Raw genomic sequence first — 27945 nt, 5'->3', positions numbered from 1 at the left:
ACACTGGGATCACGTGGGCAGCTGCAGGCAGACAGCACCTTGCAGCATGTCACATCACCATCAGCACCCTGTCCTGCTTCTAGCACCTTCCAGGACAATGTCACCCCCGCACCAGCCCCCTCCCAGCTCCCCGCCTCTCCCTCACCGCCTGCCCAGGTCCCTCCCCCGCCGCGCGCGCGCCCCCAAGAGCACCCCAAGGCGGTAGCCGCGCGGTCCCGCGCCTCATGTAAATAAGTGTGGAGCCGCGGGTGCTGATTGGCTGCGGCGCGCAGCGGTGGTGCCGCCCCCGGTGGGGAGTGGAGGCTGGGGGGGGCTTAGCGGCCGCCAGGTGGGTCCTGTCGGGGTCGCCGCTCACTCCAGCTCGTTCTGCACCGCCGCGCAGCTCGGTCTGGCACCATGACCGTCACCCGGCTCGACCAGGGGCAGCGCTACCGCCCGCGGATGGCCTTCCTGAAAAAGGTGAGGGCTGAGAAGCGCCGGGGAACAGCCGCACCGTGATGGGCATCAGCACGGGGGAAAGTCGGGGTGGTGTCCAGGAGGGGTGATGCGGTGCCCGGGGCAGCGCTGACCGGGAAGGCCCCATGTTTGTACCTCTGGGGCCTCTCTGTGTGGGGTGGCAGCTCCGTCTCCGGGGGTTTGGGGCTCTAACCTGTTGCAGAGCCCTCAGCATCCTAGCTGACTCTAGAGTTCAGGGTGGGAAGCTGAGGGACACAGAGGACATTAAGCTGTAATTTCCTTTATTTTTGTAGTTTAGCCTCGTCTGAATTATTCTTCTGACACATTGTCTCCCTGTCTTATCGTTTTCCCCCAAATATCCTCAAAAGTGTAATATTTCTTAGGGGAAAAGCCATCAGCTGCAGCTCTAAGGCCACAGTCTGTCCAGCTTGTGTACTTCCACTTGATGTTTGCTTTCAGAGGAGCTGTTGTGGCCAACTGTCTGCCCTCATCCTCTTTCCACTTCTTCAGAAATGAGCGTATTTGTGACCAGAACCAGTTGAAAGCGTGGGAAGAGGCACACCTACGCTTTTTGGATGTGATATCTAAAGCGTTTGGTGTATTTTTTTCTATCTTTCATTCAAAAGTGTAGATGCTTTTAGTAAACTGCTATCCGCAGATTTTCAAAAGCAGGGTGTTAAGCTAGCTTTTCTCCCACCCACCTTTCCTGCCTCTGGCTTATCCTGTTGAGTGGAATTAACTGAATTTCCACTGACAAGCACAGCCAGCCAGTTGCTGTCTGAGGTGTAGTTAGCTCTCCTGCAAGGTCTGTGACCTAAGGAGGATTCCAGGGTGGAGAAAAGTGCAAAATATGGGGCTCTTCAGTGCTAAGGTATGAGCCTGGCAATACAAGCACTAGGGGAAATAAAAAGGTATTTTCTCTGGTGCTGTGTCTTTCGAGGTAAATTTGGCTGGGGAGCCCTGCTAAAGGAAATAGTCTGGGCCAGATTCTGTACTGAGCTGTGTGGGTGGGTGCAGAGGAGAAGCTGCGTGCTTGGAGAAAACAGCTTCTAGCAGCTGTGCTTTAGCTGCTCTGGAGGAGCCCAGCAGTCTTTGCAAAGTGCTCTGAGTTCCTCGGGTGGGAAGCTCCATCAAAATGCAGTGAGTGGCTGTCACAGAGCATGCGCCACACACTGTCAGCGAGAGGGTGGGAGTACTTGCAGTGCTTGGCAAGTCTAAGACCTGTTAGAGCCAGGAAAACAAGCTTCTAGATAAAGGCTTTGTCTATCACCTCTGCTTTCCTTCCTCCTCTGTTTTCTCTAGACCTTGGGAAGCTGTGGATGGAACCTCAGCTGTTCCATGCTAATGTGGTCTGTGCGTGGACAGCTACATCCTCTGAGCTGTCCTCAAATATCCAGCATCTTTTACTGGTTGCCTGTGGTGAGAGTTGATGGTGCTCAGCATGCATCCAGCAAGCACCTTACAGGCTTAGATCTACCCTGAGCTAAAATCCCAGAGAGGAGCTTTCTTAATTGTGTAAGTCTGTGCTCAAGCTTTGCCAATAGCTGACACACAGACTGTAAGATGGGCTTGCTCTGTGGGATTTCCACCTTGCTGATGGGCTGCTAGCCCTGTTGTGATGGATCTCCATGCACTGATTTTCCAGCAGGCAACTTAGGACCACACGAATCCTGCTGTCACACAGGGGGAAAAAAAAGGGGGCTACTTCGGGGGTGGCAGGCAATGCTACATACTTGCTGTGAGGCTGCTCTACGTGACTCAGGCTGAATGTAGAGCATGGTCTTCATGGCTTAACCATGGGGGAGTTGGGGAGCCCTGTCCAAGGCCTTGCAACATTTGCTAGTCTGTGAAATACAACTAATGCTTATGGTGTTTTATTCTATTTTTGTCCCCTCCTAAACTTACTGGGAAGAATACTGGCACAGAAGCGAGTCAGAACAGGGAGGAAGCCCCAGGAATTGCAATGATGCTTGTTCTTATCATTTACATGTTCAAGTTTTGCTGCCCAGGGAGGTCATGGAGTCTTCATCCCTGGAGTTCAATCAACATGCAGACATCGCAATTTGAAACATGGTTTAGTGGGTATGGTGATGTTGGGTTGATGGTTGGACTTGATGATCTTAGAAGTCTTTTCCAACCTTAATGATTCTATGATTTGCATTTGGTGAACCCAGAGACTTCCTGCAATCAGATGGGGGCAGACACTTGTGTTATTGTCTCTTCTGTGGCTTTCAGAGTGAGGTCACCTCCATGCAGAGATTTTAAATGATCTAAAGGGAGACCTCTGTGGGGCTTGTTCCTTGTGGTGGCTCTTTGCTTGGGGTGAGCTCACCTCAAAGCTCTTAGCAGTCCTCCTGTTGATGCTTACCTCTGCATGCATCTCCACCCAAAAATCAGTGCTAGGAAGTGGCTTCTGGGCTCTACAGAACTCAAACCAGACAGCACTTTCCTGGCTGAAAGTGTGACAAGAAGTGCCAGAGCCCTCAGCACAGCCAGCCAATATTCCTACTGTGTTTTAACCAAGCCTCCTGGCCACTCAATGCCAGGCTGCTACTGATAGCAACTCCTAATCACCAGCAAACCTTAATCAGCTGTGTCCCCTGAGGAGAAGAGGAAGAGACAGTTTTCATCAGCAAAATGCATGGTTTGCAGCCCAAAATTAATGTGTGGAGAGACCAAATTGGTCCTGTTGGACCAGTTGTGAATTATCTCTGGGAGCAGAAGACAAGAAGAGGAGCATCTTCCCCAAGGCCTATGCTCTCATGGCACTCAATCATCTAAAATAAGGAGATGAGGAGCTTGTTCCAACTTCACCCATCTGAGCAGAGGATCCTCAGTGCAAGCAGGAGTCTCTTGTGCTTTTGGGATGGTGCTAATAGGGAGTCAGATATTACAGGGGGAAAATACCTTTGTGAATCTTCATCCTTTCAAAAGATCAAAGATAATAGGGAACCAGAAATAGAAGAATTCTGGCCCTGAGGGTAAAAGACTCATCCTCTGTAACACAATCTGTTATAAACAAGTCATCAACATCCCTCAGGAATCAAAGGCAGGCAATGCTGCCAGACAGAGGAGTGAGTTGCTCTGGATGGTGACTTACTCCAGATGGTGTCTCTGCCCTGCCCCTGGAGGGATTGAGCTTTGCTGCCCATAGGCAGGGCTAAGACCGCACTGGGTGGGTGCAGCCATCCACAGGAACAGATGGAGGGTCCCTTGTATGCCTCCTTCCTACAAACTTGGGCTCTGTTCCTGTGTTTGCAGCCTGCTTTCCCACATGGAAATTCTGGTCCCCACTGTAATCAGCCCTTGGCCAGCTTTTCAAAGCCTTGGCTGGGGTGGTGGCTGTGCTTTCTCAAAGGACAGGCTGTTCTCAGCACCCCCAGGCTGCAGCTTCTTGCTCAGCCCCAGAGCAAAGTGGTGTGCTTTTCCTGTTGCTCTTCTAAAGTCCTGTCTGCTTATTATCTGCACACCAGAAAGAACCTTTGCTGTTTGGTCTCCAGCCAAAATATTGCTTATTTTCATGGTGCAAGATCTACAGGTCTGTGCACAGCTGGGGTATTATTTGTGCAATACAAGCACAGATTTTATTTCCTCCTCGTTTTTTTTTTCCTCTCCTGAGCCACTGAGCCAGAGAGGAGAATTTATGGGTAGTGGAGATTTATTCTTATTTTTTAGCTCAGCTCTCTTGGAGGGGTCACCTCCTGTCTCATGGGCTAACCCTGGCTGTACATGTGTGTTCTGTAGGCGGGAGTGACACTGTGAGTCAGTGTGACAGAGGATGTGGTTTGGAGGTGGCATCTCTAGTGGCAAGGTGAAGTTCAGAGAGGACTTTGTGGCCATTGCATCCATTCCTATGGCATACCTCTGGGCTGCTGTGGTGGTCCTGGGGCTCCCTCCTCTCCACTTCTGTAATCCACCCCATCGTCCCCGTGCTTTGCAGATTGAAGCGCTCATGATGGAGATGCAGAATCCAGACAAGGGCATCAAGACACAGACGCAGACAGTGATGGTCACAGACATCCCACATGCTGTGACAGGTGAGAGCTTTGTGGGAGGGGAGGGGGGCTGGGCAAAGCTTTTTGTGGTCTCCATGACCACCTCAGCGTTACCACTACCTGGCTGCATACTGGAGCCTGTGTTCCCAATAAATACTTGCTGTCTGTCCTTTGAGACAAACCTGCTGCCTTTATCTCCTCTCACTTAGGTCTTATTTCACTCCTAGCTCTTTGAATCAGGGACACAGTTGATAATCACACACTTTTAGCTGCAAGTTTGACTTAGGTGACCTTGCTTCCTCTTAGAAGAGAGGAGAGCAGGTGCTTCAGCCTCCAGACCTGTCATAGTCTCAGTGAGACTGGATCGCAAGTAGGGATAAATATTACAATCTGATTTAAATAGGCAGTCTGGAGTCAGACTCAGAGTTGGTAGCTCAGAAATAAGCAATAAACAATTAGACTCCTTTTAGTGTTTTCTGATAATTTTTATTCAGCACACAGGAAATGAACTATTCAGCCCATTCTCTGCCTCTAAGTGACAGCTTCTCCTTCTTCAAGCAGGCTGAAGAAGCAGCGTACTGGGAGCTGTGCTGTGTCACCTACGGCATTACAGGCAGCTCTTATCAGTCTCCTCTCTGCCTGTCACAGGGCACTATCAGTACTTCTGCTTCCCTCCACTTCAAACCTCCACTAAAGCTCTTGTGAGGGATCCTCCACTATAAATATTCACACATACTCTACCTAAGTTTCTTCCTTCTGCTTTGGTCTTTCTGCAGCACTTTGAAATTCAGAACAAAAACTCCCCCTGAAACCGGTGAGCTCATTCCAGGCGACTCCGGAGACAACTTAGCCAGGGAGATTCGTGTTTTCCCCACTGCATTTGCCAAGCCTGGCAGGCCCTGTGTGGTGTTTGCCCCATTTCTTAAATTATTTTTTTTTAAAGATGAGGAAGCACTGAGATGAAGTCACTTGCCCAGAGGTACAGTCAGTCAGTGAAAGGGTAAGGAGAAGGATAAGGAGAACTTGGATGACATCTGAAGCCGCAGCACCCTCCATACAGTACAGTACAGACCCTTTCCTGCCTTACGCAGCTGTTGTGCAGCTGAATTTGGAGGAGGGCTTTGCACCTGCAAAGGAGCTGGCCTTGTCTCCCTGAGCTGTCAGTGAGCAGTTAAGGCAGTGCTGCAGAAAAGATTCCTCCTGGCCTGAAGACGATGTGCCCCCCAGACTAAGTGCAGGGGGAACAAGCACTTCGTGATGTCTGACCAGTGTAAAATTCCCCTTCCTAAAAGTCCATGATGTGAAGAGAAGATGCCTGTCAACACTCATCCACTTTGTGTGCTGTCTGCTTTATTCTGCTCCCTTAACCAGAATTGCTACAGGTTCCCTCTTGCATAAGCCCTAAAATCTAGTCAGCTTCTGCACGGTCTTGCATGGTGGTCATCGCTCTCTGAGTTAGGATATTTTTAGTGCACAGATACAGGTTTGGCTTCTGGGTGTTGTAAAAGAGATGGATTCACATTTAGTGGGGGAATGGTGGAGATGTTAGAGCAGTGGATGCAGATCCACTGAAGAGAGCTTGGCTATTCACTAGTTAGGAAGCTAACTGGTTAAATTCAGCATCAGTAAAATAGCTCACAAGAGAAAAAGCAAAAAAAACCTCTCTGTGAAATGCTCACCTTTGGGGGAAAATGCTTACAGAGAGAACTGTCTAGAAATGAGTGATGAGATAATCCTTTAATTTCATCTATTTCAGGAAGCAAGTGGTAGGATAAGAGCTCTGAGCCCCTATTAGAAAGTTAAGTCATCGCTGCAATGTCAAGAAAAGGTCAGCACCTTGATCTGCAGTCTTAAGGGATGTCTGGAGGAAAAGACCAGCAACAGAGCAGGGGATGAGTGCATTTTTTTTGACCTGTTCATGAAGGAGGAAGGGAGTTAATGGAATTTTCTCCCCAGAACATAAAAGTGCTGGAGATTGATGTGTAGGACTGGTCACACTCCACTAAAAGAGCTGGGAGAGATGAATTGTTTGTGAATGCAGAAATCTTGTTTCCCTTTGTGTCCTGCTGCCACTACAACTTGAATCTGAAACTTGGACATCCTTTCTGCACTAAAAGTTGAGGCTCTTAAAAGGACTTGAGAGAACCAGTTGCTGGTCTCTTACCATGCTCTGTGAAGCTGGAGATACTTTGCAGTGACTCTTTCAAGACAAAATGATACAAAACAGGGGCCCTTCTCAAATGTGGAGGCTGCTGCATTGCTTAAGTCCTTTCCAAGCCAATACCAAGGGTTTAATTGTTGCTCAGGCCACATGTGCTTCTGCACGCTCATGCTGTGCCATCCTCAGGTTACTGCCTGCCTTGGGCTTCTTTTCCCAGGGGCCTGCTTGGTGAGGAGAAAGCAGCATGGCCAGTGACAGACCAGGAGTGCATCTCGTCTCCACTTTTCCTCTGTGGTGTGCTTGAAAGCCTGGAGAAAAGAAGGCTCTGGAGAGACCTAGTAATGACCTTGTAGTACCTTAAGGGGGCCTACAAGAAGGATTACAGAGATGGAGAGTGACTGTTTACAAAGGCCTGTAGTGACAGGACAAGGGGCAATGGCTTCAAACTAGAGAAGAGCAGATTTAGATTGGATGATAGAAACAAGTTCTTTACCATGGGGGTGGTGGAGCACTGGAACAGCTTGCCCAGGGAGATAGTTTGGACCCCATCCCTAAAGATATTCAAGATGAGGCTCAACAAGGCTCTGGGCAACCTGATCTAGTTGAGAATGTCCCTGCTTACTGCAGAGGAGGTTGGACTAGATGGCCTTTGGAGGTCCCTTCCAACTTAGACTATTCTATGATTCTGTTTACAAGAAGAGGTCTGTGTCTGTGTACTTGGTGGGATCCAGAGCACTCTGAGGGGCAAGGCCTGGAGGGTTCTCATTTTTGCCCAGGGATTTTGGCACACTCCCAATTTCAAGCACTTGACATTTGCTTTGTTTTACAGGTAATGATATATTGCAGTGGATCCTTCAGCGCCTGCAGGTCACTCAGGAAGGTTGGTGGAAATGTCAAATGGAAGCTTTTTCAGCTTTGCATTGTGAAACTTGCACAAGGTCTCCATAAACAAAACCTCTTAGATGAATCCTTCTCTCCTGAGTCGCAGCTCACTTTAAAATCCCAGCACAGTGTTTCTGTGCAACCAAAACCTCTGCCTTGTCTATTTTCAGAGGCACTTCACCTGGGGGACCTGTTTGTCAAATATGGATACATCTACCCTCTTCAGGAGCCAAAGAATCTCACCCTTAAGCCAGATGGCAGCCTGTACAGGTTTCAAGTGAGTTGCATCTTCTCTAAAGCCATTGAGAGGGAATTCAGCACTGGTTTTGAAGACAGGCAGCTGGGACAGTTCCCCAGGAGCTGTAGTGGTGATGCTGTGCTGTGTAGACCACCTAGGAGGAAGGGATCCTCAGAGAAGCCTCAGGCCAGTTCTGCCAGTTCCATGTGTCAGATTACAGTTTACAGGGGAACTGTGGTACTTGCTTCAACTAACTCAAGCATGCTTATTCAACTTCAAACTGTGCTTCCTTCCAAGTCTGTGTTCCCTTCCTGGGAACACAGTAGCAAATGGAATTGCTGCTTGAAAATGGAATGATCTGGGGACACACAAAGCAGAGTGACAGCAGGATGTTGTCAAGGTTCCTGCTTGGGCTGTTCTTACTAGGATGGGGAATTAGGATACCTGTGTTGGTACTTAGAATGAGGAGTCTGCTTCCTTCACGGTGCCACATCAGGCTCCAGCCCCTCAGCCTGAATGCTCAGGCAGCAGAGAGAGCTTGGCCATGTTGATTGACTGCAGAGCAGGGGTGGCTGTGAGGTTGGCAGCCTGCTGGCCTCAATGCTGCTGCTGTAGCTGTCCTGCACCACCCTGTGAGCTGGCACTGAGCAGAGGAGAATGTTCCTCTCCCTCCACTGTGGAAGGTGCTGTGCACCTCTTGGCCTGAGTTCACAGCTACTGTGCACTAACAAAACCCTTTCTTCCCTACAGACCCCTTACTTCTGGCCGGTGCAGGGCTGGCCTGCTGATGACACAGACTATGGTAAGTGACAGCACTCTGCCTGTATAGGTGGCACAGTGCCAGCCTGTGTGTGGGCACACAGTCCTGCACCCTATTTGCTGTCACCTCTTTGTGTCTGCTCGACATGCAGAGCCCAGCCCTTGTATTTTCTTTCACACTGTCTGGTGAATAATCCTCACCAATGTTGACCTGAGGGAAGGCTCTGGATGTGACCTCCTTCTGGTGGCCTGGGTGAGAGGAAGTGTTTAAACTTCTCTTACATTCCTCCAAGGCCCATCAGACTGAAACATACCTGAAATACTCTACTGGGTAGGGAAGACTTTTAAATACGAGGTTAGATTTCCTTGAGTACTTAAGTGTGTTCCTGGCCCTGAGCCCAAAACTGTCTTCCTCTAGGACTGGATCAAGGCTTGCAATGGTAGGGTGAGGGGTAATGGCTTCAAACTGGAAGAAGCTCAATATAGATTAGACATTAGGAAAAAACCTCTTCACCATGAGGATGGTGAGACACTGAAACAGGTTGCCCGAAGAAGTTGTGGAGGCTGCAACCCTGGAAATGTTCAAATCCGGCTTGAACAGGACCTTGAACAACCTGGTTTAGTAGGAGGTGTCCCTGCCCATGGCAGGGGGTTTGGAGCTGGATCATCTTTAAGGTCCCTTCCAACCCAAACCATTCTATGATTCAGGGGGGTTCTTTCCTTTTATAATGCACAGTGGCTTCCAGTATCTCCTCATGGCCCTTTATCAATCTTCTGTTGCCTTTATAATGCTTTCATTATAGCACTGGTCATGAAGGTTGGGCTGATCAGCTTGGTTTGCTCCTGTGGGCTGCACAGTTCAGAGACTGATTTGTTTATACCCAGATTGTCCTCTGTGGCTTTTATCTACATGATACGAAGGATCTTCCAGGGAAATAAAAAAGTCCATTTTAGATTGGAAAGGTTTTGATAGAGCTTGGAACAATGCATTGGCCTGTGTTCAGAAAACTTGAAGAACAAACTCTGAAGAATCTCAACATCTTTAGAGATTTGTTCCAGAATCTCTTGACCTGTGAAGCCCTGGCTTAGTTCCCAGAGGAGCTGCTGGCAGAAGATACAACACTGCATGTTCTGCATGGCTACTCCCAGCCTGGGCACCATCCCACCGAGCATCAGCAGCAAAATGAAAGCACCAAGATGATTTTTCTTCAGTGAGCTTGGAGCTCATGTCCAGGCAGATGTTGTAACACACAAAGCTTCCTGTGTTTGTCATATGGGTAAAATTGTGATTGTTCTTGGATTTCTTGGTCTAACTGACTGCTTATCTGCTGCTCCCTCCACAGCTATTTACCTAGCAAAGAAGAACATTAAGAGGAAAGGGATTTTGGAAGAATATGAAAAGGTAAGGGGAGGTTGTGCTTGTTCCACTGCAAGCCCCTCCTTTGCTACAGCTTTATCCTTCTGTTGCTAATGTATAGAGCATGGCAAATAAAAAAATAATCACCTCTTCAGTTGCATGAGGTGTTGCTCCTGCAGTGTCCAGAGCCAAAACTTTGTAAGGGAAAAAGTGGAATAAGTACAGGAAAATACTCTGAAGCCAGCAATCATTTTAGCAGGGATAATTGCCCTCCTTGCAGTGGTATTTTTGAACTCTTGCAAGTCATGTAATTACATTCAGAACAGCCCAGATTCCTTGGCTTGGTTGCCAGCCTGGGGTAGCTAAGCTGTGGAGAGTCAAGCAAAGCCTAGCACGGGAGTGCCTTGTCCAGAATTTTCACACTAACTGCCTTTTGTTGTTGTTGCTATTTTATTCCAGGAACATTACAACATGCTCAATCAAAAAATAAACTACAAGTGGGATTTTGTCATTATGCAGGCCAAAGAGCAGTACAAGTGAGTTGACTTGCAGTCCTTTGGTTGCCTCATTGTGGGGGTAATGAGGAGGCAGAACTTCACTGCCTGGGTGAACAGCTGAGCTGCAGTTTAAAAACATACACTGCAGCCTTGAAAGAACTTAAAAGTGCCCCTCAGGATTGTGAAACAAACCTGCCTTTCCTGTCAGCTTGGGGTTCCTCTGTTTAACAAGCAAACTTTGTTCACTTCACATACTGAGTGAAGGATTTCACCTCACCCTTGCCCACTGCACCTGAATTTCTCTCCCTGCCTGGCATCTGTCCACCAAAGATGAGGAACTGCTGTGGTATATGAGAGCACAGGTGGCAGGAGGGGTGGGGGGAGAGCTGCATTTCCTGCCACGTTTGCAATCAATTTCTGCATGTGCATGAACGTGCAAGGACAGGGTTTGATTTTTGTACCTGATGGGACTCTCTGAAGAGGCTAGAGTGTGAAAACCCTCACTAGAGACAGCTTCTTTTAGCTCAAGGGTGTTCATGAGCATGTGTGAATCAGGCCACTGGACTTTGGACCTGTTCTGGGTCTGATTGAGTCACTGCTTGCACATGTCCCACAGCTGAACTAGATGGCCTGGATCAAGAAGCAGCCAATGTTCTCAGCAGGGACTTCTGGAGAAAACTCTGAAGTGCATTCTTGGGCATCCATCCAATGTGGCTTGGTGTTTAGGAGCTGAATCCTTCAAATTCCCAAGAAAGTTAGCGAACATGAGATGGGATCCCACCTTTGGAGAGAGGAGCTGTCCTATTTCTGTGGATTCCTTTTACCTTTCTTACCTCCTGGTGTGTCAGGCACTGCCTGTGCTGTTCAGCAGCGTTTCTGTCTGCTCTGGGATGACAGCCAAGCAGTCAGAATCCAGCTCATCAGATAACTGTCTCATTAAACACCAGACTGTTGTTCTTGTAAATTGAGGTCAGACTTGGGCTAAGAGATGCCAAACGCAGTTTTAGATACCAAGACTGTGTCTGAACTGGTGGATTAAACATGTCTGAGGCTGTTTGATGATGATGCTGGGGCAGACTGGTACAGAGCAGCCTGCATCCACCCTCTTAACCACAGCAGGGTGGCCACATGCAAACACAGCCTTTTAGGAACGCTCCCTTGTCCATGCTAAGTCCCAAACTTTGCCCAGGACTTGTCTGGGAAAGAATTAGTTGGTCCAATCCCAAACCATGCTAGTGCTTCTTACTTTTAATAGCAGAGGTGATTTGGGTTTTATTGCCTGGGAACACTGCTTAGTACCATTTCCAAATCCTTTCTGTGAGAAATATCTCTCTTTCCTGTGAGATGTGTCCAGGATCTATCTCTGCCTGGCAGTCCTCAGATACTGCCTGGGCACATCACAGCTGGAAAGACCATGAGGCAGCAGGACTGACCACAAGCAGTTGGGTTGTTAGCATAAAGCTACCAAAGGGCTAATTAAAAGAGGATGTGTCTGCTCCCAGCTGAGCTCAGGAAGGTGGTGATTTCTCAAAAGCTACAGTCATGTGTGGCCATGTGAACAGCATGGTCTGCAGGCCAGAATTAGCCAGGGCAAGATGTGAGCATCAGAGCATTGTGCAGTCAGGCTGGGACCCACAGGGCAGGGCAATCTGGACGTGTGTCCCTTTCCTTAAACCACTGGTTTGAGGAGAGCAACATTCATGAATTCCTTTGAGAGAGTCAAATGCTGTTCTTGGCTTTGCAGGGCAGGGAAGGAGCGAAAGAAAGCGGACAGGTATGCCCTGGACTGCCAGGAGAGAGCCTACTGGCTTGTCAACAGAACTCCTGTGAGTAGAGGGTGTTAGTGGGTGGCTTTAGTGCCTTGGTGGTGCCCACCCTGCAGGCACCTGAGACAAACTCCTGCATACTAAAGGCCATGGGCTTGGTCTCTGGGCTCTGCACCCTGTCACCTTTCATCAGGGAAGGGCTCAGCCCAGCCCAGTCCTGACTCCACATCACCTTTCTCTTTGATTACTCTGAGGAGCAAAGGAGGGAGGTCCAGCTGCAGCCTCCATGCTTAGAGGAGAGCATTCCCAGATCCTAATCAGAGTTTCCCCAGGGCACAGCTGCCTGGAAGCTGCTCTGGGACTTGGGGGTCTCCTCATGCATTTCTGTGAAGCAGAGCCTTTCAAACCACTGAGTTACAAAACTGTGGCTGTTTCTTGTTCCCAACAGCCTGGCATGCTGGACGTCCTGGAGTACGGAGTGGACCGCGTAACGGATCCCAATGAAAATAAGGTAAACCAGGTAAGGCAGCTTGGGTTTTTCTTCCACACCTTCTGAATTTGTTTGGGAGGATCCAGACAATATGCCTGGGACTGTGGTTTTTGGGCACCACGGGCTGAGTCAGCTCAGCTGTGACATCCTAGCAGGCCAGAGGTTGAAGCTGTCTCATTCTCCCAGGGGTGGGGCACTCAAAATAGGCTTTGGCAGCTTCTTTAGGGTTGAAAATACTTTGTCAGCTTTCTTGCCACACCAGTTAGTGTGAATCTTTAGCTACAGGACATGTTTTCTTTGCTAGTGATAGCAAATTGAGGGATCCTCTGTCTCCAGGTGCTTTTTGCTGCCTTTTGGTCAGTGCTGAATGAGCTGTGTTGGGTGTAAAAGGATCAGAGGTAAGATCCAGGTTTAAAATAAAACCTCCCAAAGGGTATTGTGTGGCAAGATGATGAAGAAGTTGGTGTGGTGGGCAGGACACACACAAAATATTGCCTAAAAATGCATATTCTTTAGCTCAACCCTAAAGAAGCAGAATCAATGAACCATGGAGGCTGTAACTGGTTGAGAGTCCACTGTAAGACAAATGCAGAGTGGGTGAGGAGCTGGAGCTGCTCTTCACTTTCTCTATCAGCCCTTTTAAATGCACAAATAGAATATCACTTAAAAGTACTCATTTGGAAGTGAAGTCTCTCAGCAATTAAATGCAAATGTTGCTGTCATCACACTCACTGTATTCCCACAACTTCTCATTTTTGTAACAGCCTTTAAACATCTCAGCAGCCAGAGGCAGGATAATTGCTTTGGCCAACTGTGTTCTGTTGCTATAGAGACTGAAAATGAGCAAAATGTAAGGCTGGGATGTATTTTAATTTTTGTGTGCCATAAGTAGCAGCTGCTGAAAACCTTTATTTATTTATTTTTAAAGAGAAAAGGAGTGGTGGAAAGGGAGTGGAACACAAAGTGGAGTAAGCCAACTTCTCGCCCACAGTTTTACAGCTGTTGTGGAGAAGCAGTTTGTAGATTTGCAAATGCTCTTTAAGCCCATAGCCAGCTTCTTGGTAGGACTGAAGTTGTGAGCTGAGGGATCTCTGTTCAGTTCCCACCCTGGACATAAGAGAAATGGTCAGTTCTCTTCGTTGTCAAGGACGCTGAGGAGGACGTGAGCCAAAAGACATCAGCTTCAGGGAGACTTCACTGACTTTCTTCTTTAAGCTGGGCTCTGAGCTGTGCTTCCTCTTTGGAGGCTGAGCTGAAGAGGGAAGGTTCTTCTTGCTCCTCTTCTTGCTTTATAAAGAGCAAGATACACTTTTGTCATACACCAGACACCCAGAAGCTCCCATAGGGCCACCTTTGGTCTAGCAGCTTTATGCTGGCTGCTCTCACACACATCTGTGGCTCAACAGCCTTTGGTGAGCACAAAGGATGGTCCAGGCTCTACTGGTAAACCCTGAGCTGGGTTGTGCTTTGTTGGCTGCACCTTAACCCTGCTGAAGGCAGTGCACAGCTTTACTGATGTTTTCTGTGAGCCCAGCTTCTGGCTCTGACACAGGTGAAATTATGAGAGCAGAAAAGGAGTGCATGAATGGAGCACCCATTTATTTGATTTGTGCCTCTGTTCCCCTTCAGTCTGGCTTCATTTTCTTGGCCAATTAAGTTGTCTTTCATCTTGACTGCCGAGAAAGGAAAATATTCCTGGTGATAATTAATTTCTGACATCAGAACGACTTCTTGGAAGCTGATACTGGCATGAACATCTCTTTCACTTGCTGCAGGCCCTTTGGTGGGCTGCCCCCTCCCTCGCTGATCGAGTCCTCTGGGTACAAACAGGTGCTCACCCTCCTTTGAAGGGAACTTTTAATGCTGACCCATAGGCATCCCTCGAGGCTGTAATGAATTAGGAGTTGTAGCTGGGCAGGAGGAGTAAGGCAGAAGTAGCCATCCATTGAACAGCTAATTAAGGGATGCTTTAGCCTTTTGTTACCCAGGTCTCATGATCAAGCCTCACTGCTTAAGAGAGTTACCAGGCAACTGCCAGAGCCTGCTGATTCCCCTGCAAGTACACACTCAGCTGCTTCTGCCTTCTGGAACCAGAGAGTCGTTCTTAAAGGTGCCTTTAGCTTAGCCAAAAATCACTGCCCTAGATTCAGGGACTACTGAGGAAAGTGCCTTGGCTTCTTGTATGCAGCAAATCAGCCACATATCATCCCTGCCATTTTATTTGTCCCTTTGGTTGCCTGCTGCACACATACCTTCTGCTGCATCCCTCACATCTGTTGAAACAAGAGTCAGAAGCAAATAAAGAAGATGGAGGACAACAAGCAATTTGCACAGAACTGGGCATATGTTACAGAGCTGATCTCCAGATCTTGGGCTGCAAGCACGTTGAGCTGGTCTTATGCTGGACATCTGAATTTGCCTGAGGGGACTGGAGCATGTCTTTAAGCCTGGAGAAGACAGAGGAGATTATATCAATGTTTATCCCTCCCTAAGAGATGAGGACTAAGAGGATGGGGCCAGAATCCTCAGTGGTGCCCAGAAATAGGACAAGGGACAACAGGCACAAACAGGAGTCTCTATGTGAACATGTGGTGTGAGGGTTCAGGAGCCCTGAAGCAGGCTGCCCAGAGAGGCTGTGGAGTCTCTTTCTCTTGAGAGATTCCACACTCATCTGAACACTGATCCTGGGCCACCTGCTGTGAGTGTCCCTCCTTTGGACCTCCACAGGTCCCATTCAACCCCCTCATTCTGGGATTCTGAGACTCTGTGTGTGCAGAACCAGGACTGTGTGCATGTTGGAGTGCTGTTTGCCATGGCAGGGGCAGAGGGGCTGTGCTACCAGGTTTTTGCTCTGGGGCACGGCTGAGCTGTGCTTGGCTGCTGGTGATCCCCATGGTCATCACCACAGCTTGCTGAACTGTGTGCATGGGCAGAGGGAGCCCAGGGCAGAGTGTGATTTACAGTGTTCTGGCCCCAAATGAGCTCTGGGTAACAGTGGCCTTGCTTGTTCTTCCCTCTCAGCTCCTCTGGGCACACACAAAAGCTGTTGTCCAACTGTTTGTGGCCTCTATAAGCACTGAATGGTGGCCAGAGAGGCAAAAACATGATGGCCATAACTGTTATCTCCACAATGTGGTCAGGAAGACCCACTGGGAGAGCAGAGAAAGGTCCATGGGAATGGTTAGCTGGGAATCAGCAGATGTCCAAGCTTTTGTAGGAGCTTGTGGCTTCAGCTGTGTCGATCAGCTCCAGCCACAAGGCTCTTGGGCAGGTCCTGGCTGGCTCCCAAGTGAGCTTTGTGGTGGGGCCATCAGGGTGTCCAAGTGCTGCTGCCTGTCTCAGGGTGGAGGATGTTTAACAGCACAGGGCACTTGCCTGAGACAGACCAAAGTCTTTCACTAATTGCCTTTTTGATTTGAAGCCTGCAGGGCTGGGGAGCTTAGCTCTGGTAATTGTGATAAGTCACTCGTTAAGGGCATTGCAAAATTAATCTCATTATAAGAAATGGCTCCTTTGTTCCAAAAATTATTTCCTTCCAAATGAGGGAGGGTGGGTGGCTGTAGAAGGCACTTTGTCATTGCTGTTGCCAGTGGCAGGAGGTAAGGATAGGGATAACTGTCTGTGCTCAACAGGACATAGTATTCAGGGTCCCTGTACCGGCAGCAAAGCTGGAAACTGCTCAGGGGAGCACTGTGGGAGAAAGGGAAATGAAATGTTGTGCAGCTTTGAGGTGAAACAGCTGAGATCCTTCCCAGTTACTGTGGATTTGAGAACTGGAAAGGGCTAAGCACAGCCAGCACCTGCAGCCCACAGTAAAGTGTTCAGTGCTGGGCTCCTCTTTGATTCTACTCCAGTCCAGTGTGTGCCACTGCTCACTGGTGCTCAGCCCTTCTTGTGCCATAGACCCTTTTGTGTGTGAGCCTTGGCAAATTCCTTCTCCACCCTGGAGCAGCCCACCAAACCTCCCTGATTTTCCCAGGACCAGCTCTCTGGAGGGCTCAGGCTGTGGCAGGAGGAGATCCTTGGTGCAGGATGCATTTTTAAAGAGAAATCTTTCCCTGTCTGCAGACATAGCATTGGCTTTGATTTTTTTCACTTGCCCACATGCATTTTTTTCTGTTGTGCTGCTGTTTTAGTTCATGCCTTTCTTGCTCTGTAACATTTCACTTACTGTGTTCTTTTTCTCTCTCCCACCAGCTGTTTGTCTCGTGTGTGTGATGTGCTGCCTGCCTCTAAGACCCCTTTAGAAGATTACACAACCACCACGTGAGCTGCCTTCAAGCCACTGTGCCAGCGTCTAGCTCTCCTCACCCTGCTGCTCCAGGCCTGTCCAGGGCACCCACTTGACCAAATAGAGGAAGCAACAAGAGGCCTTTTAGATCTGTCAAATGATTTTAATGTGTTGATCTTCCTAAAATAAATGCCCTGGTCACACCTAAGTTCCATCAAATGGAACAGTTCAGCTGGCACTTGTAAATCTGCTGGAGCCTGGTTTGTATCTTGGGCTCCCTAAGAAGATAGTGAACTCCTGTTGTGGAGGAAATAGCTACTCTGAAGCAGAAGGTTCTCTAAAGGGGACGCTTCCAGGACAGTAATGGCAGTGAGTTTCTCTGTGCAGGCAGGTGATTATTTTTGTTGCCTTCCATTTCTACAGTCCATCTTCAGACAGAGATGACATTGCAGAAATGGAGGAAGAAATCATGTCTGTGTGGAATGCCAGGTTGGAAGGGAACCCAAGGATCATCTGGTCCAGCCTTCCTAGTTGATAGTGCAGTTGAAATGGGCTGGCCCAGCACCCTGTCTCCAAACTGTCCAGTGTAGGGAATCCACCACTTCCCTTGGGAGATGATTCCAATCTCCAGCTGTTCTCATGAGGAAAAACTTTCTTCTCGAGCCCAGTGGGAATCTCCCCAGTACCCAAGTTACTCCTCCTGGGAGAAGCAGGCTGCCTGTGGCATTCAACACAAGATGCTTCATCCCTCACAAACCACATTTCTCAAGGCTCTCTGCAGCCCCACATCTGCCACGGGGTTAGGACAGTTCTGGGCTGCAGATTGGTGTGGCTTTTGTTGGCTAAAATGGCAGATGGAGAAGTGAAACCCTTTAAAGGCTGACTTTGGGGTATCCCTGTCTTTTCCCCCTCTCCCTCCTCAAGTTTATTTCACACAAAGTAACTGTGCTTCAAAGGAAGCTGCCTGAATAAACACCCTGCAGTTAATTCCTTGCCTTCAATTGCTTGCTCGTTTGTGGATGACATGTAACACAGCCTGAGCTATTCACATCACCACGTAAGCACCCTTTGCACAGCAGCTCCTGCTTCTGAGGCTTTTAATTGTGGTGTTTATGTTTTGCAATGTGTTGGTTCCTGTCTCCTTCAGCTAATATTGAGTGATCTAATCTGTGTCTCGTAAACGAATCTATTTTAGCTCCATTAGAATAACCTCTTAATTGAAGGCACACAGGCAGGGTGTGATGGAAGAAGCAGTGCTAAGCAGTAAATGCAGCTAATGGAACAATTTGCAGCCTGTGGATGCTCTTAGCTTTGATGATACCTTGATTAGCTGAGCTGCTCTGCTTGATTTTTATTTATTTATTTATTTAAATTGTAATGACAATTAATTGGAGAGGGCTGCATGACAGACACCCTGCAGTGGGTTTTTCATGGCTCAGAGAGGGGCAAGTGAAAGCATCCAGCTCCATTTCATGGCTTCTGTTTCTTTGTCTTGCAGAAAAAAACAATGGAGGTCTATAGGAGAGAGGTAAGTTGTCCTTCCCTTGCTTCATGGATTCATAGAATGGTTTGGGTTGAAAGGGACCTTAAAGATCATCTAATTCCAATCCCCCTGCCATGGGCAGGGACAACTCCCACTAGCCCAGGTTGCTCAAGGCCTCTTCCAACCTGGCCTTGAACACCTCCAGGGAGGCGGCATCCACAACCTCCCTGGGCAACCTGTTCCAGTGTCTCTATCTGTTGTAGTTAGCCCCTGGGAGGGAGCATGTTTGAGGTTCACATAGAGACAGCTGTGCCTTCAGATCTTCTTGCTCCTAACCGTGGCCATGTCTGATCTCTCTCAGATCATGTACTATCAGCAGTCCATCATGAAGTCCAGAGTGAAATCTTCTGTCTCTCTTGGAGGGTAAGTCCTGATTTCCTTCTGTCCACACATTAATTAGTCTTCAGCACTTATCTCCTAATGAGATGATGAAGCTCTCTGCTCAGAGATGGTGACTCAGTCAGGGAAATGGATGTGGTGACCACACACAGTGTTTGTGCTGTCTGGCTGCCCTGCTTGGGTCAGGAGACACAAGGCAGAGGAAGGATCAGAGTCCCGAGTCATGATGAAAAGGCTCCCGTGAAGCTAAGGAGAGCTTTGCTATGGAAGTCTGCAGAGCAGCACCAACCTATTGGTTGAGATTCCCTCTGAAATCAAGAGATATTCAGACTGGGCAGGGCTGGGCTTGGGACTCAGCACAGCTCTGCAGTCTGGAAAAGCAGCTGTGCAGAGCCTGTCTTGTGAGCATGCACCATTGTGTCTGTCCTGTGCAGGATGAGTAACCAGCAGAGACAGACTGACCTACCTGTCCCTTGTCCCCAGCCTGCTGGGCTGGATTCAGCCCCAATGACTGTTTTGGCTCATTGGTGGTGCTCACCAGGAGCTGACACACACCAAAAAGCAGCAGGGGTGGGGAAGCCTCTGCTCCTTCTGTGTTAGGAAGGAGCACATGCCTCTCCATCAATGTCCAAGCAATTAATTAACAATTCCTCTTCTCAGTGGGAATGTTTCCTCATCAGATTCTTGATAAAGCCAATGAAGTGCAAAGCCCCCGGTCCTGAAGTTGGCTATTAGTGTGCTTGCCACAGGCATTTCTTACCTGGAATCTCCTGAGCTGGCCAGCTGCCAGAGCTGCAGTCCGTCCCAGCAGTCTGATTTACATAGCCATTGCCACCCAGAGATTCCTATCAAGATAAACAGGGTGCTTAGGCCTGTTCCTGGGAGAAGACAGTTGGGGTGAATGAAATGGAAGAGTCTGGGAATCAACTGTCTCCTGAGAACCACAGCTTGCAGCAGCAGTTCTGCTCCTTTCATTTGTCACTGACTCCCAGGTCACTTAAAACTCTCCTGCCTCCATTTTTTCCATCTGTGAGCTGGAGAGACCTGGCTACCTTCCAGGAATTTTGTGGTGCTTAACTGTTTGGCAGTGGAGCTTTTCCCCTCATTAGTTCTAGTCTTCTGATGGGATAATGTCCTGTCACCTAGACCGAAAAATCCCCAGGAAGTTCGGATCTCCATCTCAGCTGCAGGACTGGGTCCAACTCGAATTATTATTGATGAGCAGCATTGCATCTCAGGTTTAGGAGGAGCTGTGAAGCACTGATCATTAAAAGGACGGAGCAGTGCTACCTGAGTTGACAGGTTTAGATTTGTAGCTTGATTAAGACGTATGGATTGGAGGAAAGGCTGCAGGTGCTGAGTGCCTTGGCATTTCCAGGGAGGAAGATAGGATCGAGCACTCCCTGCCAAACCTGCACTGTGCTTTGTGCAGTCCCATTGTAGAGCTGCAGGATCCATGCCAAGGTGCCCGTTAGCAATGGGCCCTTGGACGGTGCGCTCCCAGCTTCCAGCACATGAAAGCAGTTTTGGCCTGGAAGGGATTTGAAATGCAGAAACCAGATTAATTATTTTTTATTTATTTATTTATTTTTTTAAGAATGAAAAAGGGAGGAGAAAGCTAAAATTCCAGGACATTAGTGAAATTGGTTGTAATTACAAGTCTGGCCAACTTAGAAGGTAGAAGTGTTTGTCTGGTTCCCGCTAGGAGAGAGACATTTTTACTTTGTGCCGAGCCCTCAGAGCCATTTGCAGAGGAATGAGCCATGTGGTAGGTGAGTGGTAGAGAGGAGAAGCCAGGATGTGCCCTCAGCATTCCCTCACCTCTCCTGCAGCTCCCTGGGTTCTCCCACAGCCCATGGGAAGGCTGTGAAGAGCCCACCCTGAGTGAAAACACCACTTGCTTTCCTCTTCTCCGGCACTTTCCTCTGTCTAATGTGTGTCACAAAGGATCAGACCTTTGCCAGTTGGCTGGAGAAGGAGACAGAAGCCGTTTAGGGGCTTAGTCCCACTTGAAATGGAAGAGAGTCTTGTATCTCCCAGCCCTTGAGCTGGCAAAGTCACTGCTTTGAAAGACAACCAGGAGATTACTGCTGGGAAATGGAAAAGATTAAGTGTGCTAATGAATCCATTTCTCTAGTAAGGCAGAGGGCACATTCCAGATCCCTGTGCTGGCGGGGCTGCACCTCTGAAGGTCTCCATAGTCTGTGCAGCCAGGGTGGCTGCCACTCTGCTTGGAAATCAGTGGGTTGATTATTTTTTTGCTGGATTTACTTGCAGGCTTGTGAAGTACTCTGAGCAGTTCCTCTCCAGTGATCCTATCCTGTCTGGATGTCTCCCCAGCAACCCCTGGATTACAGATGACCCTGACTTCTGGGATTTCAATGCAAAGCTGTATGTGTTTGTATTCTTTCGGCAGCTTGTGGTTTACCCTGACCTTTACACTGATAGACATCAGAAAAAGGAACCTCTGATTTTTGTCATGGCATCTGGTCTCTGATCATGAGCAGGGAAACATTCCCTTTCTGACATCACTTGGCCATGCTAAAGAAACTGCCTCTTAGGAATACTCTATGCTGAACTCCCAGCAATATCTCCTTCAAGAGGAGCCTTCCTTAACATGACAGAGATCCCTGAACTGCTGATGGGAGTGTGCACTCAGCCCATGCTGAGTGGCTCTAATCCTCCCCTTGAGTGAATAAAGCCCACTTTTCCTGCCACAGGAATGGGATATAAGCACTTTCCCTCAGGTACAGCACTTGATTCAGAGTTAGCCTTGCTAATTTCAGTGCTGCCAGTGGGACAGAAATTCGAAGTTCAACTACTGGCCCTTGGCCTTTGCACAGACCTCAGGCTGCTTTCTGAGAGAGTGGATTGCAGGCACATACTGGTGGTCTATCCTTTCTCTGAGCTCTGCCTTGGATTTCCATTCAGATATTATTTGCTAATTATCCAGTGGCACCTCTGGGTTTGAAGCACACAACATGTTACTGGTTCTCATTTGAGACTGGCAATCCTCTTAGAAATCTCAGTAGACAGCCCCAAAGGGACTCCACAGGGTGCCTTGATGAGAAGCAAAGCTTTGGGCTTCTCAGAATGGGTCTGATTCAAACCACCAGCAAAGTTGGGCTGTCATTTGTGAGAGCAGTGTAAATCCAAGGTAAATTCTCATCCCACTGCCTACCAATCTGTTGAATCCCGGCTTACTTGGTGGGCTGGGCTGACTTTAGGAGCTCATTACAGCCATTCTGAAAAACAGAGAGTGCTGGGAAGTCTCTTGGCATTCCAGCAAAGGGCATTTTGGTTTTAATGAACCTACCAAGGAGCTGGGCTGCAGGAAGCTGGCAGTGCTCTTTGTTTTCACCCTGTGCAGGGTGGAAATCCCCACCAGAATGCGGGTGGAGCGGTGGGCCTTCAACTTCAGCGAGCTGATCCGGGACCCCAAAGGGAGGCAGAACTTCCAGCTCTTCCTGAAGAAGGAGTTCAGTGGTGGGTCTGCTGTGTCTCTGTCTTTGTCCCACAGCAGTGGTGGGAGTTCATGAATCCCTGCCTTTGCAGTAGGTGCTGTGAGTTGAGGCAGTGACATTGGTGAGGCCACACCTCGAATGTTGTGTTCAGTTTGGGACACCTCAATAGAAGAGAGACATTGAGGTGCTGGAGCCAGTGCAGAGGAGGACAATGAAGCTGGGGGAGGGCCTGAAGAATAAATTTTATGAAGATTGACTGAAAGATCTGGGGCTGTTTAGTTTGGAAAAAGAGGAGGCTGAGGGGAGACCTCATTGCTCTCTACAGCTACCTGAAAGGAGGTTGTGGAGAGGCTGGTGCTGGGCTCTTCTCATACTGTCATTCTTCTGTCATTACTGATATCATGTCTACTATCATTAGTGAGAGAACAAGAGGCAACGGCCTCAAACTGCAGCAGGGCAGGGTTAGACTGGACATTAGGAAGAATTTTTCCAGCAAGAGTGGTCAGACATTTGAATTGGCTGCTCAGGGAGGTGGTTGAGTCACCAACCCTGGGTGCGTTTAAAGGTCGTTTGGATGTGGTGCTTGGGGGTATGGTTTAGGGGTCAACCTTGCAGAGTAGGGTTATGGGTTGGACTTGATGATGCCGAGGGTCTTTTCCAACATGAATGTTTCTGTGATTCTGTAAAGGCAGTGGAGGTGCCTTTGGAGGCTGCTCTGCAGCCAGAGCATGTAATACCATCTAGTGGCACAGGACACAAAATACAACCGAGGACACTCCCAGTGTGGAGTAACCACTCCCAGAGAGTGCCTAGGGAGGTGGTGGAGTGTCCATCTCCGGAGCCATTCAAAACCTCTCTGGACTTGTTCCTGTGTGACCTTTTCTAGGTGAACCTGCCTTGGCAAGGGGGTTGGACTATATGAGCTCCAGAAGTCCCTTCTAGCCCCTAACATTCTGTGATTCTGGTTGGAGCTGTGGGAAGAAATTGGTTTACTCCTCTGGGGGTTATCAAGATGGCTGTAAGAACTGGGGAGACTGAATTGGGGCCAATACCTGTTGAGGCAAACAAAAGTTCAGTTTAGGAGGTGATAAATGGGATTGTGTTTTCCTCACTCTGCTGCCTGCAGGAGAGAATCTGAGCTTCTGGGAAGCCTGTGAGGACCTCAAGTATGGAGACCAATCCAAGGTCAAAGAAAAAGCAGAAGAAATTTACAAGTGAGTGTGGTAGTTTTACATCCTTAAACCCTTTGTACACCAGTCCCATCACTTTCCTCCACTCATCATTCCCCAAATGATTTATTTCTGAGTCTTTTCTTTGTAAGTTGTCATCAAATGTGAGTGTTGTATGTCTCCATGTAAGGAAGGAGCTGTTGAAGTTGAAAGCCTAAGTATTGTTTTGGTATATGGTCACTTCTCTCGCTCCTCCACTGTTACATTGAGCTCTTAACATCTCATTTAAATAGAGGTGTGCAAGAGCAAAGGCCTTGGGCTGCCAAGAGGAGAGTGAAGAGACCTTTCTGCTAGTGAACAGACCCCTTATTGCTTCCACTGGGCTGAAATTTGGTTTATATTGTGTGTTACCAGTGGACAAGGAAGTGACTTGGTGTGGCACTGCTGAAGAGGAGATGGCCCAAGATCAGGACAGCAAATTGTAGTGAGGAGCTGAAGGGACTTTTCCTTTCATACACAGCCAGAGGAACCTCCAGGAGTTCTCCAATTGCTAAAGGCACTGTTGGTTTCTTCTCCTTTCAGGCTCTTCCTGGCTCCAGGGGCAAGGCGCTGGATTAACATTGATGGCACAACAATGGGCATCACTGTCAAAGGCCTCAAGCACCCTCATCGTTACGTTTTAGATGCTGCTCAGACCCACATTTACATGCTGATGAAAAAGGTTTGTTACTTGTTTCCAAAGCCTTAGGGGGATTCCAGGTCTCTGGGCCTTTCCCTGCCTTTGTGTGCTATCAGCTGTCACTTTCAAGTGGCCTTTGTTTGAGAGTCCCTCAGATTTGCTGACTGAAGCAAGCACTGGCTCAGATCTTTGTATTTAGGTTTCTTCTTCCCTCAAAGGCAGCATGTCCCCAAGGTGGTGAAGGTCAGAGGGGTGCTGGAAGTCCTGTTTTCTAATATCACCTTGGTCACTCATTCATTCAAAGCCTGAATGAAGCTTTTCACTTAGTATCGCTCTCTGTGCCCCATCAGGTATCCTTGGGGTGGGATGCTTGCATCCAGATGGATTTCAGCAGTGATGGGAAAGGGAATAGCAAGCTGGGAATAGCAGCTGCAAGAGTTTTGTACCAAGAGCACAACTAGGTGTGCCTCATCTCAGGTTGTACTGAGGGACACCCTTTTTGAGGTCTTACTGGTGCAGCAGGCTGTGGGCTGCTGTCAGCATGCAATGTGTCATTGCCTTCATTAGATCATGATGACTACAAATGACCTTCTGAGCCCCACAAAGTACACTTAGCAGGAAGGAGCATCATGGGCCAGGGCAGCAGCTGATGGACACTGACCCTGAAAGCAGCAGAACCATACTCTTTCCTCCACTTCACCTTGCAATGACTGTGAAACACCATTCACCTGGGCTAAGCTCAGTTCAGGCCTTTTGGTCTGGGTCTTACCTGGGAAGCTTTACTGTGAGATGGAAGATCCTAGGAATGTTACCCCAAGATGAAAGGCTATTGGTTTAAAAGGCTGCAAGATGCAAAGTCCCTTGGGCTAGGGAGGATGGCCTAGTTCCCAGCTTGCCTGGCTCCTGAGCAGCTGGATTTGGTGGTGATTTTAATAAGGGTGTTTTCAACCCATAACTACCAGTTTCTCTTCTTTTTTCCCCCTCCTAGTAGGACTCCTATGGCCGCTATTTAAAGTCTCCAATATACAAGGAAATGTTGGCCAAGGCTATTGTGCCTCAAGAGACTGTCAAAAAAAGGCAAGTGAAACTGGGTGGCATTGTGGGATTTGTTTTTCTTGCTGTAGCAAGGAGAGAAAAAGCCTGAACTGCAGCAAAATGACTCTGTTCTAGGTGTTAGCTTAGCTAAAGAAAGTTTTTTTGCTGCAAAGATGCTTTGAGACTGATGATGCTGTTGATTTGTGAGCCTGGGTCTGCTGGGGCAGGCTGTGACTGTGGAATTAGTCATGGTTCCTTTCCTGGAAGGAGAGAGAGCACTGTGTACTGGGCATGGGAAAGCTGCCACCCATGAAACATTTGCTGCCAGAGGGGAGCCAGAACCACTGCAGACCCCTCCATGGGTTCTGCCCAGCTCTGGCTGGACAGAGCTGTGAGGTGAAGGTGATGAGCAGCCACACAGCATCTTACCTGCAGGTAACTGCTGCCACATGGTAGACAACTTTAGAAGGGGCAGGCTAGAAGTGGCTTTTTGCAGACTGAGATGAAGGTTGTGTAGCAAATTCAGGCCACTTGAACTGCAGTTGCTGTTCAAGCTGGGTGTGCAGTGTCAGAGCCAGACTGGGTGCTGGTGCTGCTTTCTCTGTTCCTCTTCCACTTATCAACTAGCAAGCAAGAAAGAGGAATTGTGGACTTTCACACCATTGTTTCATCTAAAGCCCTTTTCAAGTCAGTGGGGAAAAACCCTCCTGCTGACTTGCCTGGGGTTTGGTTAATTTTCCCCTGAGCCACACATCACAAGGTCACTGCCAGATTGCTGGTTGACCCTTGGTGACTGCCTTGGCTTTTGTCAGTGCCTGTTCTGGACACTTAATACTCTACATCCTGGGTGAGCTCAAGAGCCAGTACCTCATCCCTTGTTTCCATTGCTGCTAGTAGTGGCTTTGCTGAAGCAGGTGATGAGTGGGTTTTGGGGTTGTCACAGACACCCACACCGGTCACTATCTTGATCCTACTGAGGGCACAGAAGAAGTTCTACTAATGGCAGTTGTTTGGCTTCACACTGAGTGTTAGTTACATGCAGATGCTTACAGTCATGTCCTGATGATCTGCTGGCCCTGGAGTCCCTCAGGAGGACGAGGAATGGGTCTGACTTCACACTTGGAGCAGTTCTGTGGCAATGTGACATTGAGTCACCAAGTCCTGCTTTAAACCTCATCTGCATTTGTGCTTCCTTGTTGTTGTGCAGTGACACTGGCACATCCTTTTCTGTCTGAGCTTGCCCTTCTGGTCAGTTTGCTTACCAGGCAGGGATGAGGGGTTGGTGCCTTCCTGCTCTTCAGTAACCCTCTGCTTCTTTCTCTCACTGTCTGCCCAGCTCCGGTTTGTTTGGACGCCGTCACCTCCGCTCCAGCCCCAGCCCCATCATCCTGAGGCAGCAGGAGGAAGAGGCCAAAGCTAAAGAAGCTGCCACGACCGTGGACATCACTCAGGTCATGAGCAAGCTGGATCGCAGGAGCCAGCTCAAGCAGGACCCTCCCAAGTAGGCTCTGAGCCCTGCAGGGCAAAGACAAGCCGAGGCTGGTGTTGAGCTTCGTCTCCCCTTCCTGAAGGTGTCAGTGCTGCTTTAGCTTTCCCGGGCCGGCTCTGCCACCAGCCTGTTTCCTGCACGTTGCCATGGCTTCTGGAGCAGCAGATGTCACTTCCCAAGCATGTCAGTGCTGGTGGAGCCAGGCTGCTGGCTGTGCCGGACTCGGAGTACAGGGTCCTGGCTCCCTCCTTTCACATCTCAAAGGGGAGATGCCTTCTGGCTGCCTCGAGGAGGAGAAGGAGGTTGTGCAGCCCAGCTGCCTCTCCCTGCCTCCTGCTCCTCTGGGAGGTGGAATGGCATAAGGCAGAGTAAAGCTTTGCCATCTCAGTCCTCTGGGTTCAAATTATCCTTCCTGGTGGGAGCAGAGGTAAATGACCCTGCAGGGAGCAGGGTGAGGTGGCCTACCTCAGAGCGTGCCCATGCTGGTGTCCACCCTCTCAGGGGGATGTGGACCTTGCTAAGGGATGCACCCTGGGCACCCTCTGAGGACTGTAGCCTCTCTTCAGGTATCCTGCCCCTCCTAGCCAGTGCAACAGGCAGAAGATTGGGGTAGACTCGTGAGAACAGTAGGATGAGCATTTCTGAAGGCTTAAGTTGACCTTTTGAATTTTAATGATGCTCCCAACTCCCCCCTCCCTAGTGAGCTGGAGATGTTCAGTTGGAAAGCTCAGCTCCTTCCCCATGACTTCCCTGCACAATGACCTTGGTGTGCACGTGTGGAGAGCCTGCAGGAGGGCTGGAGAGCTGCAGCCATGGCTTTGTGTTTCTTTTATCAAATCCTACCTCTTGTCTTGTCTTTTTCCTGCTCTTCTATTTTCTGTTGCTAAAAACCCCAGCAGGAGGCAGTGCCAGTTGTCCCTGACTTGTAGCCTAGAGGCAGAGAAGAAGCAGGGTAGAGCTGTTAAGAGCTGGCTTCAACTTTAGGTAGTGGGTTGCCCTTTAGAATGAGGTAACCAGAAATAGTGCTAAAGAGTACAGGGAGATTCCAGGCTTTGCTGGGAAACTCCAGCATGTCTGGACCAGGGCAATGATTACCAGAAGTGGGAAGATTCCTGAAAAGCCAGTGAAGGGAATTGAGGGGGTGGAAAAGCTTCCATGTTTGTTCCAGTGTAGGGGAAGCAGAGGGACTGGGTGGGAAGCACTGAGTTCTGGAGAAGCTTCCTCACTCTGGTTCATGTTGCCCATCCATTTTTACCACTGATTTTACAGGAAATGGGAGGTGGGGAAAGCTGGATGTGAGTGGGAGCCCTCAGGTACCAGGGAAGTACCTCCCCTTGTGAACAGGGAGATAGTCAGGCTGCGTCTGAATGTCTTTGAGCAGCACTTCTTGTCCTC

The 27945-nt window shown here is 48.9% G+C and overlaps 1 protein-coding gene across 3 annotated transcripts; it reads left to right on the top strand.

Annotated features, from left to right (window-relative positions):
* Positions 1 to 311: 311 nt before the first annotated feature.
* On the top strand, positions 312 to 27891 carry RGS9 (regulator of G protein signaling 9). Of its 3 annotated transcripts, none has more exons than XM_009902666.2 (17): positions 312 to 459; positions 4397 to 4493; positions 7442 to 7492; positions 7665 to 7771; positions 8483 to 8534; positions 9835 to 9893; positions 10308 to 10384; positions 12090 to 12171; positions 12560 to 12622; positions 18331 to 18360; positions 18677 to 18738; positions 20992 to 21105; positions 22085 to 22200; positions 23305 to 23392; positions 23930 to 24068; positions 25018 to 25103; positions 26398 to 27891. In XM_009902666.2, the coding sequence occupies exons 1-17, from the start codon at positions 397 to 399 to the stop codon at positions 26564 to 26566; spliced, it is 1455 nt and encodes a 484-aa protein (XP_009900968.2). In that variant the 5' UTR covers positions 312 to 396; the 3' UTR covers positions 26567 to 27891. The 3 variants fall into 3 exon arrangements, with proteins under 3 accessions (XP_009900968.2, XP_054026320.1, XP_054026321.1); XM_054170345.1 differs by having other exon boundaries at positions 12560 to 12631; XM_054170346.1 differs by lacking the exon at positions 26398 to 27891 and having other exon boundaries at positions 12560 to 12631; positions 25015 to 25090.
* Positions 27892 to 27945: the final 54 nt, after the last annotated feature.

This window comes from Dryobates pubescens, chromosome 20 (assembly GCF_014839835.1).
Source record: "Dryobates pubescens isolate bDryPub1 chromosome 20, bDryPub1.pri, whole genome shotgun sequence".
NCBI lineage: Eukaryota > Metazoa > Chordata > Aves > Piciformes > Picidae > Dryobates > Dryobates pubescens.
The sequence above is the reverse complement of the archived record's forward strand: the minus strand, read 5'-3'. Positions and strand labels throughout refer to the sequence as shown.